We start from the raw sequence: 13,733 nt of genomic DNA, 5'->3' as shown, positions 1-13,733 counted from the left end.
CCTGAATTGCGATATATTCTGCATTCAAGATTCACAAAGCGACAGAAAACGAATATTAAGAACTGAATTCGGAAGGAAGAAGTGCACTAGTTTTCAGTATCGAGTCCACATGTTATCAAACATCAGTTCAGATAAAATTTGCGAAAATGTAGTTACTAAAGTCCGTTTAAGGTTGAGACGAGCAAGAGAAAGAATTGCTAGCAATGAAGAGCAACAGTGGAGCTTGACCTCGTGTTACCTGTCATTAGGCCGTAGCATCTCGCCATGTTGTGCCGACTGCGGCTACCGGTTATCCACGAGGTCCTGTGTGATGAACACGGATTCCACGCGTTGAATGCCCGTCGACAACGACGTAAGTGAGGTTGAGTGACCCTGCTGGAGTTCAGCAAGAAAGCGCCGACTTTTAGGGTGGCACTATTTTCTTTTGCCATCCTAAACGACCCCACCTGTCTTACCAGCAACTTCAGAGGAACTCGCCAGATCTGTTAGGTTGCCATCTGTTGCCTGGTCCTAATCGCCATCTACCTTCAGGGAAGGTATCCCCAGTACGGGCGTCCTTCAAACTAAGGAGCTTCTTTAACGGTCACCACTATCTGGCTGAACACCAATAATTATAGTTTAACCTGATCAAAAATTAGTCCAATACAGACGAACTAATGTTATGTAATTTCTGTCTCTCGTCCCAGGGACAAACGGAAAATTTTATTGTAATTTATGGCTTAATGTAGTATCACAAGTAGTCAACAAAAGTGAACGGGGACTGCGTCGGGTGCTTAATGATAGCGAGTGGTAGATAATGGCTATAATACGCACATCAACAAAAAGTTTTTTGAAGGGGATCGGGGACTGTTGTTAAGACATTTGATGGTTTACAAAAAATGCTATCGTGATTTGAGACAATTCAATGTTTGAAGTCTGTAGATGCGTGTCTGATGTGTATATGCATATTAGTATCATTCGACATGCACTATGAAACATGTCCCAGAGTTTAAGTTGTTACCATGATGATACGCGACGGTAGTAACGCTTCATCACACAACGGCTTTACAAGCATTTCATAGCTCCTGCTATGTTTCTGATTGTTGCACAGTGTACTCTAGGGAGACGTCTCCAGCTTCAGTACCAACAGTTTGAGATATCTCTCCTCCTGTGTCCTCTTATTCATCAGTTTCGTCGTAACTTTTCCTGTGAGCCTATGATTACCTGTTTTCTACTGAAGTTGCTCGTCATAAATAGTTATTCGTCTGACACTGTTGCCAACAACAACGGTTTTCTGCGAAGAACCTCAGTTCAGTTTATACCTAATTTCGGGTTTCTGCTTGAGGTCTAGAATAACGTGTTTCCCTTTGAAGCCATGATAATGATCCATAAGAAAAGCCACAATTTCAAAGTGCACAGGAATGTTGAACATTGTATTAACTAACAGCATTGGAGCATTGTATTAACTAACAACATTGGAGCATTGTATTAACTAATAACATTGTTGCAGACGAAATTTCATTATTGTAGGCGTCATTTCAGGTAAAAACGACTAGAAGCTGGAAGTGTGCCGCATTACTGAGAGGCCGGACAGCTGAGGGCCGATATTAGTGAGAGTTCAGTGTACAATAAAACTAATCTTTTAATTTGCCGTATTTTTTGAGTCCAAAATTTTACATCTGGTAACCAAGTGACGTTATCGAAATCATGCAGTAACTTGTTACCGTTCACGTAATATATCAAATAGATATTATTGTGGTATCTTAGTAATTAATGCCGTTGACGTGGCTTACCGAAGTGAATATTGTGATTAAAAACCTACATCCACATTACGACATTAGGACAATAACACACTTCAAAAATCTTTGCTGTGATATCACTTATCAGTATGATGGGGACATCAGAGATAAAGTTCTAAAGTTTCTTGTAGTGTTAGGTACAACATTCTGAACGGTACAGAAAGAAGGTGGAGCTTAAGTATTTTAAAAATTATTTGTCTTACAGTTTCGTAACACGTCACGGAGACAAGGCTAAAAAACACCACACACACACACACACACACACACACACACACACACACACACACACAGAGAGAGAGAGAGAGAGAGAGAGAGAGAGAGAGAGAGAGAGAGGGGGGGGGGGGTAGGTTCATTCAGCGTAAATGAAATTCATACGTTCAGTAACACATGGTTCTCGACGAAACAAAGTTCCCAGGCAACCACAAAATAAATATTAATACTAAAACAGATGTGTCACAGATATAATGAACTTGTTTGAATACCTTTAGGCGTACTTCGAGAATTACTATTTGTTTTACTTAGCTTTAATGCCGTTGTGGACGGGGTCTGCAACACTCAGGATTCGGCAATTTTATGCAACTTTGCCTCCGAATGCTCTCCCTATCGCCTCATTCGTCAGGTACTTAAAGCCGGGAAATCATGTACGCCTCCTGTCTGTAAATTGTGTAGACTTTGGCCTCTGTGTGCTCGTATTTTAACTGTTTTTTTAATCGTATTTTCTGAGGTGGAAGTTGGGGATCAACCCAGAATTTGCGTAAACGATCGTCTGTAACCGCCCAGGCTGGGAAAATCGACCGGTCGTAACTTGTACCGGTATTTTAGTTCGACATGACCGGTATTTTTCGGTAGGTGTTTTGTTTCAGTGAGAAGAGAGGTTTTTTATGTTTGACTAAAACCTAAGTAAAAAAACTAAATTAGCCCAAGCAGCAGTGCTAAAATATTGTGTTATTACAGAAAATGGGAAATGTGATCGGTACTGTTTTAATAACCATGTCCACAGAAACGTGCAAGGGACAAATGATGTAAGAACTGATTCAGCATTGCTGAGACAATGGTGTCCCAGCTGCCGTGTGTCGTGGCTTAAGGTACGCCTGTATGTGCGGTGTGCAAGACTTGCCCCCACCAGGTCTATACGATAGTTTCTCGCTGTCGTCGCCGGACATCCGTTATATTGCAGAATGATTCCTAATCTCGAAATATTTTTACGAAGTTACTTAGCAATGCAATGCAATGCTTCATTAGCTTTTAAAAGATGAACGATTTCTCTGCCATTTCTATGAAACAATGAAAGGTTATGGAACATATGGTAACAGTAATAAATTAAAAACTTACGAACAATTCATTCATAATACACAGTAAAAAGTAGCTATCTACTGCCTGTGTTGTGTACTTGTAGCCCTTGGACACGAAAAATAGGATTCTTCAACATCAGTTGTCACCGTATAGCACTGACTTTCGTAATGTCCAAATAGTCGTACGACCCCAATTACAACATGATTTTTGACCAGTTTCAAAAAATTAAGATCAGTAGGAGAATATTGATGATTTTTTTTGCTGTATTCAGTCACTTGTCACTTTTCGAGAAAAATGGCGAATTTAATATTTTAATTCTATGTACCCTGGCACAGAGAGAGTCGGCATTTTTCAGTCTTTGTTCGGTTTCTACAATTATTATAGGAAATAAGCGATTTTCTGTTTTTTATTCCATTTATTTCAGAAGCCACTTATTTTCAGCGGTTTTAACGGTCAGGTTAAACTGGCGTGGAAAAGAACCGTTACAACCGAAAACCGGTTGTTTCAGCGATAACCGCCATCCCTAACTTAGGCTAGGCGGTGCACCAGCCATGGTCGTCAATCCGGCGCGCGGCTTCTATGCTATTCTGGCTAACCTTTCTGTCTCACAAGCTAGCGCTTTACGTTGTACAAGTCGGTCATGCGTGATTCGAGAAATATTTCGAGGAAAAAGTTGAATGTAGACGCTAATAGACAGCGTAACGAATGGCATTTGAAAGTTTATGGCGCTGTAATTTTTCCTCGCATTATCTCCTCAGCTTATCCATAGGGACTAGCTGAACAGATGTGTGATATGGTTGTGTATTGGTTCGGGGAATGACAACGCATTAAGTGGCCAGCAGGCAGGACCTGACCACTGAATCGCGGTGGTGCGCTTTCGAAAGAATGAAAGCAGGTTAAAGACAGTATTTACGTTGTAAGGTGGTTCAGTGCGAATCTTCCGCTGCACATGGATATAAAAAAATATAGTTTGACAAGAGTTATAGTAATATCCCGCCGTTTGACTGACTGGGTCGTCGTGAATGCGCCTGTCAACGTTGAATGCGCGGTTGCGATTTGCTAGCACCTTGCGGAGTGCATTAGAGCATTTACAATGGACTGCCCATGTTGCACACTAGTCAGAGTCCCTATGTGCTGTTCTACTTTTATGTGGTTTATGTACTGGCGTATTTTGCACGTATCATTCAGCATTACATTACTTTAAGTGATATACTTGATCATTAAATAAAATTTATTAAAGTACATAGACATGAACCACTTAGTGACCACATATCATAATTACATATCGTGATAAAAAAAAAGCTAAAGCTGTCACCAGTCCGAATATTTGTGTGAACATCGCAGTGCTTTACTGGGCATGATCCTATTGAAAGTGATACGCCCATGGCTTCCTCTGAACTTTGAACTGACTTACCGAACCAGTTATAAGGGGACCTTCAGTTTAAAGTGGACTTCGAACATAGGGTTCCATACCTTCGCATTATTGAAGTAAATAATATTATATATACATTAATTCGCTATGGAGAGGCACTGCGACAATGTCCCCTGGTTACGTCATGGTTTCCACGAGATTAAGTTTAAACCATACGTGAATGTGGCACTGTTGTCTTACGAACAGTTCCGTTGCACGATAGAAATACCCAGTTACATGAGCCGTTACACTCTCTTATACGTCCGTGGTGACGTTGCATTTTGTGATGCGAAATAGAGGTGATAGGAACTTTTATATTTCAACTTCCTTATTCTCTTGTTCAAAGCTGCTTTGTGTGTGTGTGTGTGTGTGTGTGTGTGTGTGTGTGTGTGTGTGTGTGGTTTTTTGGGCGATCAATGTCAATGTTATCAGTGCAGCTACTTGCTGATGACGATACAACCCACATAGGAATATCTGAATTAATTAATCTACTTGTGTTTAGGAGTCTCTGTCGTCCTAGCCTGTGCAGGTGACTCGGGACGTTTTCGTAAAGGTCAGACATTGTACTCTAACATTTCGTTATCCGGCCCTCAGTAACAGGAACTTTCCAACCCTTCCGCCTGTAAAGCGTCAGTAAGATGCCCTCATGAGATGTTTGTGTGTTCTTTCAAAGTTCCTCTCCGTGTGCCGTTGACATAATGCACAGACCCTATCCATGGCCTGAGTAACAGCTCGCGCCGGGATAGACTTCTGTGATTTTGCTAGGTAATTGTGTTTCTCAATGTAGCATGCTGCAGGATTTTTATTTCATATACGTATAGAATCCATCAGCGATATGATTGATAAGAGATTTTATTTTTCTTCATTCTCCTTACCAGTACATTTTATATCCACTGTGTACACGTAATCTTCAGCTATAAGTCGGTAATTTGGACGATAGTTATTTGGTATTTAACAGTGTTACTTGAATGGCGGTATTCCGCAGCAGCTATATAAATAGTGTGTCTTAATATCTTAAAAAGGATGCATGTTTCACTTGTTCCAAAGAAGTATATATATTAACCCAGACGAATTTCCCTTTTTTGTACCACTTCAAAACGCAAGATGAAATAAGAAACGTTTGTCTTCTTTCCATTTATAACGTTTTTGTTAAACCAAAAAAATGGTATGCTTTTCAGCTCACTCACAGGTGAAACGTCCTACCGAAACACGTCTGGGTTAAAATATTTACTACATTGTGGCCTGCTTGTTTATTTTAAAGTTACGTGTTAGTGTTCCATGTTACGCAGGCCATATGACGCACACAATATCGATATAATTGGCAATAATTTTCGTGGCTGCATGATTGCCCAATATATTTTGTAAAAATTTTCCACGTCGTTTCCTGTGAAATTCCATTTTTCGGTACGAACGTGCCTCACACTTTATTTCGCAGTTCCTACGCACGGGCCACACATCGCCGCAAACAGCCGGCGCGCACAGCCCTGAGGTTCCACACCAGCGACAAGAGTTTGGCGTAAAAAAGGTTTTCTGTCAGGTATGCCGTTATTTTTGATATGTTTTCCTCTGACATTGTTGTGTAATGTTACGTTAATAAGGAAGGTTTCATCGACCTTCTCCTCACTAGACACGAAACTGTAACTCACTCACTAGGTATGTAAATTGGCCAGTAGGATCAATTGTTGCTTAGTTCACATGCCACATACTGTCTAGTGTTGACAACCCTTAGCCCATTCATACGTCGTGTAATGTGAGTTGACGGACAAGGCTTGAAAGGAAACTGGCTGTAGCTCTTATCGCAGGAAATGTCCCAACATTTGCCAGAACTGTTTTACAAAATCAACCTGAAACATGTATCGGGGAGGTCCGACCGGGATTTGAACCCTGCTCTTCTCGAACTCTAGGCCAGTGTAACTGCGTGACATCGCTCGGCGAAAATAGATATATAGAAGGAAGTGAACAATATAACTTGGACACCCGGGCCATTTTGTTGCAGATATCGAAACGAGCTTTCCGGTAAATGATAGTAAGCAGAGGGGCATATAATTCACTGTATTGGTAACACTCGCATATTTTTTATCTACCGAGATATTGGAGCAACGATGGGTATGATATACTTTCTTAAACGACATTCAAAATCTTAGAGATAAAACAGTGACTTTCCACGTGCTTTGGCATATTTTTTTCGAAAATTATTTATTTTTGCGAAAATTTTGCTGTAAACCTGATCAAACGTTGTACCAACCTCCATTTACGAAATAATAGAGTTGTACAGTTTACGTGGTTCACCATATCTACTTGATGCATGTGTGTTTCCTTCAAGATGAGTCTAGAACACATGGTGCTACTCAACCAGTGTTGTTATGTACTAGACTTACTGTCTGAAAATGATTCCTGTGGGGTAAGGCACCCCTTGGAGTGCAGGTAGGGGCTGGAAGGAAATGACATAAGTAAATAACTGACTTAGGCTCGCTGTGGTAAGTTTCAACTAAACTTCTTATATATACGAGTTAATACTTTCAACAACAGCCGCAACAACAAAAACAAAATACTGTGGTGGTAGGACACTTCTTCCACCTCCCCGTAGGTATGGGGTTTGATTTAAATGGTATGGCATATAAAAAAATTGTAAACCATTGATTTTAGTGTCCAGTCTATAGTTTTGTGTATAGCTAGGCTAACTGGTGAAAGTCTCGTTGATTTTAGTGTCAAATCCATAGTTTTGTGGGTAGCTAGGCTAACTGGTGAAGTTCAAATATAGTCCAACAGAATTTTGTAGAATGTTCTGGATTTTTTAGAACATACAACTGTGAACTGTGTTTTTAGTTTTAAGAACACGTAAATCAAATTATTTGTATTTTATTCTACAAATAGATCAGGTTCCTTTTCCTGTGAAGTAAAAGACTGAACTATATAAGTAATGGGACAACGCTGGATAGTCAGGTAGTATTGAATTGAATGTCGTCTTTACCCTGTAGACTGGTCATGGGCTTGTATGGCGGCTGTAATTTGGCTTCTTTGTTGTCGTAAATAGTTTTCATGCAGTGTGAGTGCCAGTACTTGAACCCATAATATACGCTACAGTCTCCTCTGTTTCTCGACAACTTCCCCACGTTGAATCAGGTATCTGTCGTGTGTGATCATGTAGGCGAACTGACAAAAGCTGAAATGACCAAACTAAATGAGTCATGAAGCAAAAATACTTCGCTACACCACTGCCATTGAAATGTCGAAAAAATTCTTCCGTAGCAAATTGATTGAGGAAAAGGTATGCATATTCGTTATTACGAAATTACATAGTAGACTCAGAAATTATTAGAAATCACAAGCATGTCATTTGGGCGAAGTAAATAAGAAACCTAGGTTTAGTTGTACCTGTACCAAAGACGTTGTTCCAATAGAAACATTGTTGCATGCTATAAGCTACTAAATTCCGAAAACAAATTTTGTGTGTAGCTGCATAATGGTGAAGCGTCGTAATTTTAGGTGTGGTTAGTGAAAATGTTTAAGTGAGAGGAGTGAGTGGCTAGGGTTATGTCCAATACGGCACAGATCCATGCAGGCCACCATCTTTGAAAGTATATCTGATAAGAATTTTTCATAACGTACCTACGTCGTTCCAGGTGAAGCACTGCAAATTTCCGGAAGAAAGATGAGAATCTGTGTCGATTGGCAAACGTGAAGTTGGCCACTGAGAGGAGAACCAATCGAAGTGGTGCAGTCTGGGGAAGCAGGACCCAGTTTCAGCTTTTCTCCGATCTCCCTATAATGCTCAAGACGAATGCCGGGTCTGTTCTTTCGAAAGGGACGCACGGCAGGTTTCGTTCGTCATCTTTTTCGTATCCGAGTTTGTGCTCCGTCTCTAATGACCTCATCATAGACGGGACGGTAATCCCAAATATATATTTGCGGAGATTCACGGCCTGGAGTACAACACCATTCTTTACACCTCTAGTGATGTGACACTTAAGTCAATGAGCTGCCGAATTCTGCAGGGTTTCCCTAATTACCGGAAGAGCCGTAGTCCACAAACAAGAGGTCCATTCACGACCGGAGAAACCACTCCCTTGTTCGCGACGTGTAAGTCACCCAAGACGGGGGACCATTGTGAAGGTACTCAGTGTGTCGTCTCCCTATACTAACAAATCCTTGGCTTCTCTAGTCCTTAGGGCTGTTAGAAGATGCTGGCTCTAACTTCGCACAACAAGTGGTTTTAATTCAATCATGCATCAGTACCGATTTTAACAGACGTGGCGCCTAAATTACAATGCCCCCCCCCCCCCCCCTTTTCTGGAGAGTTTACACTGTCCAGCACTCCAAGCCTGTGCAAAGTTCAAGGCTGTCCGTCTACGTTAAACTAGTAACTTTTTTTTTTTTTTTAGGCCACCGTATAGTTTCCACTTGTCTTTTTTAGTATTGCAGGCGCTTTACAATGTGAGGTGTTGCAGAGACTAAAACTATTGTACCCAATAGATCCGAATTTTGTTACCAGTTTTTACGAACGTTATGTACTGATTTTGCACGAATGGGTTAGCGTTAAACATTATTAAAAGAGATAGCTCATCCGGTTTCATACCACCAAAAATATATTGACAGTGATGAATGTAGTGTACAGTTAACAGAACAGAAGGTTCTGATTTTGGGCGTAACTACTGATGAATGTGTGGACTCCGTAATACATTTAGGTCCACCTACTTTTACTATAATAATAATAATAATAATAATAATAGCCTGCTTGTACCCAGAAGACGCTCATGACTGATAATCAGAAAGCATTTCAATTCTTTGATATCATGCTGGATAATATTTTGTGGTACCTTATCGATCAGAAACCGCTGTAGTCACATGCAAAATAAGTTGGAATTGCAGATAGTGTTCACAGACGTAAATCTTGTAAGCAACATTCAAATATTTGAGATGATTAACTGCCTCCTACAATACTTATCATGCTCGGTAACCGAGTATAACATATCATACTGGGCAACGAATTCCGTATGCAAATTACCAATTGTTTCTTGTTAATATAGCATTACCCAAACATGTTTTGGCTCCTTAACGCTATCTTTTTTTCAGTATTTTTGTTTACGTTGTAGCCTGAAAACTGAAAGCAATCAGTATCAGTTGAGATAATTATGAATCTCCTATATATCACACTTGAAATTACCTCTTATATTCAATGGCAGAGCAGCGAAAATTATGATTAATTTCAGTGCATGAGGAATATTTGTCGTTTCCATAACTCTGATTTTGATGTTTCGCATAATAGATCTCAATCTTTGTTATGTTTGTGTCTTAAAGCAGTGCTTCCGATATTTTATGTTACTTTCCATACTAGAGAATGGGTGTTGCGTGTAGAAATGTACGGTATACAGTCAATGCACACTTTCAGTGTTAGTACTCGTATTTTACTAAAATGTTTCTTTCCTCTCCGATTCTGCGTAGAACCTCCTCATTTCTTATCTTATAACTCAATCAAATATTCAACATGCTTCTTTCGATTCTCTTATATTCCGATTTCCCCCCATTCCGTGATTCACTGTGCTGTGCTCCAAACGTACAGTGCCAAAAATTACTTCCCCAAAATTAAGGCTCATGTTTGGTACTAGTAGAGTTATTTTGTCCAGGAATGTCCTCTGCCTGTGCTAATCTGCCTTTTATTGCCTTGCGTCGACCGCCATACTTTATTTTGCCTCTGAGGTAGCAGAATTCCTTCACTTCCTCCATTTCATGGTCCACAGTTCTGACATTATGTTTATCGATTGTGTCATTTCTGCTACTCCTTGGTTTTACTCGTAGTCCATATTCTGTACCTAGTAGACTGTTCATTTAATTCAGTATTTCCTGTAATTCTACTTCGTTTTCACTAAGGATAGCAATATCATCTACGAATCGTATCATTGATATTCTTTCATTCTCGATCTCAATCCTTTCCGGAACGTATCCTTTATCTCCGCCATTGCTTATGCGGTGCTTAGATTAAACAGTGCCGCGCGGGATTAGCCGAGCGGTCTCTGGCGCTGCAGTCGTGGACTGTGTGGGTGGTCCCGGCGGAGGTTCGAGTCCTGCCTCGGGCATGGGTGTGTGTGTTTGTCCTTAGGATAATTTAGGTTAAGTAGTGTGTAAGCTTAGGGACTGATGACCTTAGCAGTTAAGTCCCATAAGATTTCACACTCATTTGAACACTTGAACAGATTAAACAGTAAGGAAGAAAGATTGCAGCCCTGTCTTACACCCTTTCTAAGCACTTCGTTCTTATATTGTCTTCTTGGTTCTTATGTTACATAGCTTACTCCCATATTTCTCGGAATTTCGAACATCTTACTTTGGCGAACATGTTTCTCCCGTGAATATGTGTAGATTCCTCGTAAGTCTTGCTTTCATTATCAAGCGCAACGTCAGAATTCCTCTCTCTTGCCTTTACCGTTATTAAATCCAACCTGGCTGTCACCTAAGAGATCCTCAAGTTTTCTTTTCCATTCTTCTGTCGCTATTATTGTCATTAACTTAGATGCATGAGCTGTTAAGTTAAATGTACGATAATTCTCGCACTTATCAGCACGTGCTATCTACGGAATTGTATGGACGATATTTTTTCAAGCTAATTGTACGATAATTCTCGCAGTTATCAGCGCTTGCTATCTTCAGAATTGTATGACGATATTTTTTCGAAAATCTGATGGTATGTTTCCAGTCTCGTAGATTCCGTGTGAGCATGAATAGTCGTTCCACCGAGCGATGTGGTGCAGTGATCAGCACACGGGACTGGGATACGGCAGAATGACTATTCAAATCCGGATTTAGTTTTTTCGTGATTTCTCTAAATCGCAATTGTTGCTTTGAAAGGGCATGGCTGATTTCCTTGCGCATCCTTCAGCATTCCGAACATCTGCTCCGTCTCTAATGACACGTAATCGCCGGGACGTTCAATATAAATCTTCTTTCTTTTTTGAATGGTCATGTGGTTCCCACTTCACGACGCAGTGAATTTAGAAATCCCGAAGGAACATTACCTATGCCTTCCGCCTTATTTGGTCGCAAGTCATCGACAGCTCTGTCGAACTCTTGACTGTAGTGTTTATAGGTTCATCTGTCTCTTCCACATCGACTCCCATTTATTCTTCTATCACGTCGCCAGACAATTACTCTCTATCGAATAGACCTTCAGTGCACGTTTTCCACCTATCTACTCCCTCCTCTCGGTTGGTTGTGGAATATCTCTTGCACCCTTAATGCTGTCAGTTTTGTTTTTAATTTCAACGAAGGTTGTTTTGACTCTTCTGTACGCTGCATCATTCTTTTTGGTTACAGTTTCTTTTTCGATTTCGCGACACACGGTTCTTTTAATTTGCAGAGCAGAGCAAACCTACATGAAGCGGTAGGTTTATTTCCTTCAGCGAGTGCTGTAGGTGAAAATTGTCTTCCACTGCCGATGTGTCGTATAGGCTGTTGATGGTTTTTAGAAAGTGTTAGTGGTTTGCTGTATTTTACTGATGGAATGTCTAATATTAACATCTTCAGTACGGAAGAAAACATTGCTTGCACGTCCCTCTACTGAATTCAGAAGTAGCCCAGAAATGATGGAAACACACAGTTCCAAAATACATGGAAAACCTGCCAAAAGAAAGGAAAATAGTGTAACACAGACTGCTAGAATGTTTGTAAATGTTTGAAGTTTTATCTTGACAGTTTCGTTGCGTTGTGGAATTCTTGGATGGAAAGCTAAGTTACGTTAGTGCCTGTGTGGCCATATATTTTATATGTTTTAATAAATATGTGTAACCGTTGTTCAGTGAAACTCTCCACACCGTGGGATTATGGTCAGTACGTTGTGACGCACATGAACTACGAGTAATTGTTCCTCTGTTTCGCACGTACCGTTCTGCTTCTACCGAAGTACGTACTGTGCTTTTAAGTAACCAATCATTGTTTTCACTTTGTTATATTGATGACTACCAACGAACGAACAGATTTTGTACAAAAAAACGCTGATATTTTGAGTTGCATGGAAAGCTGTCTTTTCCTTGATGTTTGCAGATCTTCGGAAATCCGATTTTCTTCCAGTAACGGCTGGTCTGGCCATCTTTCTTGAAGCTGTACATAAAAGCAGTATTTCTTCATAGTTCTTCCGTGACTCCACTTTCTTTATTCGTTTTAGGCCAACTAAGGACCACGTCAGGATAACTATTTATTTCTCTTTTCCTTTCATCTGACCATTTGATTTCTAGTCCGAAATTGACTCTGTTGAGTAAGGTTTTTTATTCAGTCAGTATTTCTACTAAGTCCTTTACCTCCCAACCATTTTCTTGGAAGAATATGTTGATCATCTTTATTTATTTGTCTTCCTTATTTCTCTCTAGACGTATTTTCTTGATCTCATCTGTTATTTTAGGGCAGAATGAGTTTAACTGTTTTTGTGGTCTCAAAACGCAACTGTCATCTTTGTTCTCGATTACACCTAATATTTTTCGTAAGATTCTTCTTTCTGTCTATTACAAATCTTGTAATGCTATTTTACATCCCGAAAAAATAGTGTTTCTGACCCACACAGGTCTTCCTCTATTACAAATGTATTATAGTGCCTTAATTTCACTTCATTATAGAAACATTTTTTATAGTACAGATTTCGTACTTCATTTTTCCATTTCTGATTTTAATTGCTTCATTTTCACTTTATACATTTACGTTTTCACTTAGATATTTAGTGTTGTTTGTTTTCTTGATGTTGGCATGCTTATTTTTAAAATTCTTGGTGAGGTGCTTTCATTGGTCATGTAATTTTGTATTTTCAAATGATACTTGTAGTCCCGTGTTCTCAGATGTCACTTCCTTTTCCTTCTGTAAGGTACTATCTATTATCACAAGATCGTCTCTATAACTTTTCCCAGCACATAATTGAATAACATTGGTGAGTGTCTTGTATTCTTACCTGCCTCATGATACAATTTTGAAGGGAATAGAAGTTGTTTCAAGAAATTTAACTTTAGATAGTGTTTTTTGTAAGAGTTTGTTTAGTTATTTCCAGAGCTTTCCGTCTACTGCAAATTTCGTCAAGATTTTTATTATAAGACGTGTTTGATAACATTTAGCGGCGTCTCTCTTGAGTGAAGATGTGCTTGACAGTCCGTCACTGCGACCGTAGCCGGTATCTCAACTCAGGATAATGATTGCTTACTCTGACTTTGTCGGTGTGGAGATAAGTCAGTGTGTTTAACAAGTCTGACTGTGAAGAATAGACCACGTTAGACTATCTG

General features: G+C 39.8%; 1 protein-coding gene across 1 annotated transcript in view; it reads left to right on the top strand.

Annotated features, from left to right (window-relative positions):
- The window catches only part of LOC126282432 (neurogenic protein mastermind-like), a 456,429-nt gene that overhangs the window by 75,093 nt on the left and 367,603 nt on the right, over window positions 1-13,733 (top strand). Inside the window, exon 3 of the mRNA XM_049982089.1 lies at window positions 5,918-6,019. Coding sequence (XP_049838046.1) covers window positions 5,918-6,019 — 102 coding nt within the window. The remainder of the gene's footprint in view (window positions 1-5,917; window positions 6,020-13,733) is intronic.

Source organism: Schistocerca gregaria, chromosome 7 (assembly GCF_023897955.1).
Source record: "Schistocerca gregaria isolate iqSchGreg1 chromosome 7, iqSchGreg1.2, whole genome shotgun sequence".
In the NCBI taxonomy this organism is placed as follows: domain Eukaryota; kingdom Metazoa; phylum Arthropoda; class Insecta; order Orthoptera; family Acrididae; genus Schistocerca; species Schistocerca gregaria.
The sequence above is the reverse complement of the archived record's forward strand: the minus strand, read 5'-3'. Positions and strand labels throughout refer to the sequence as shown.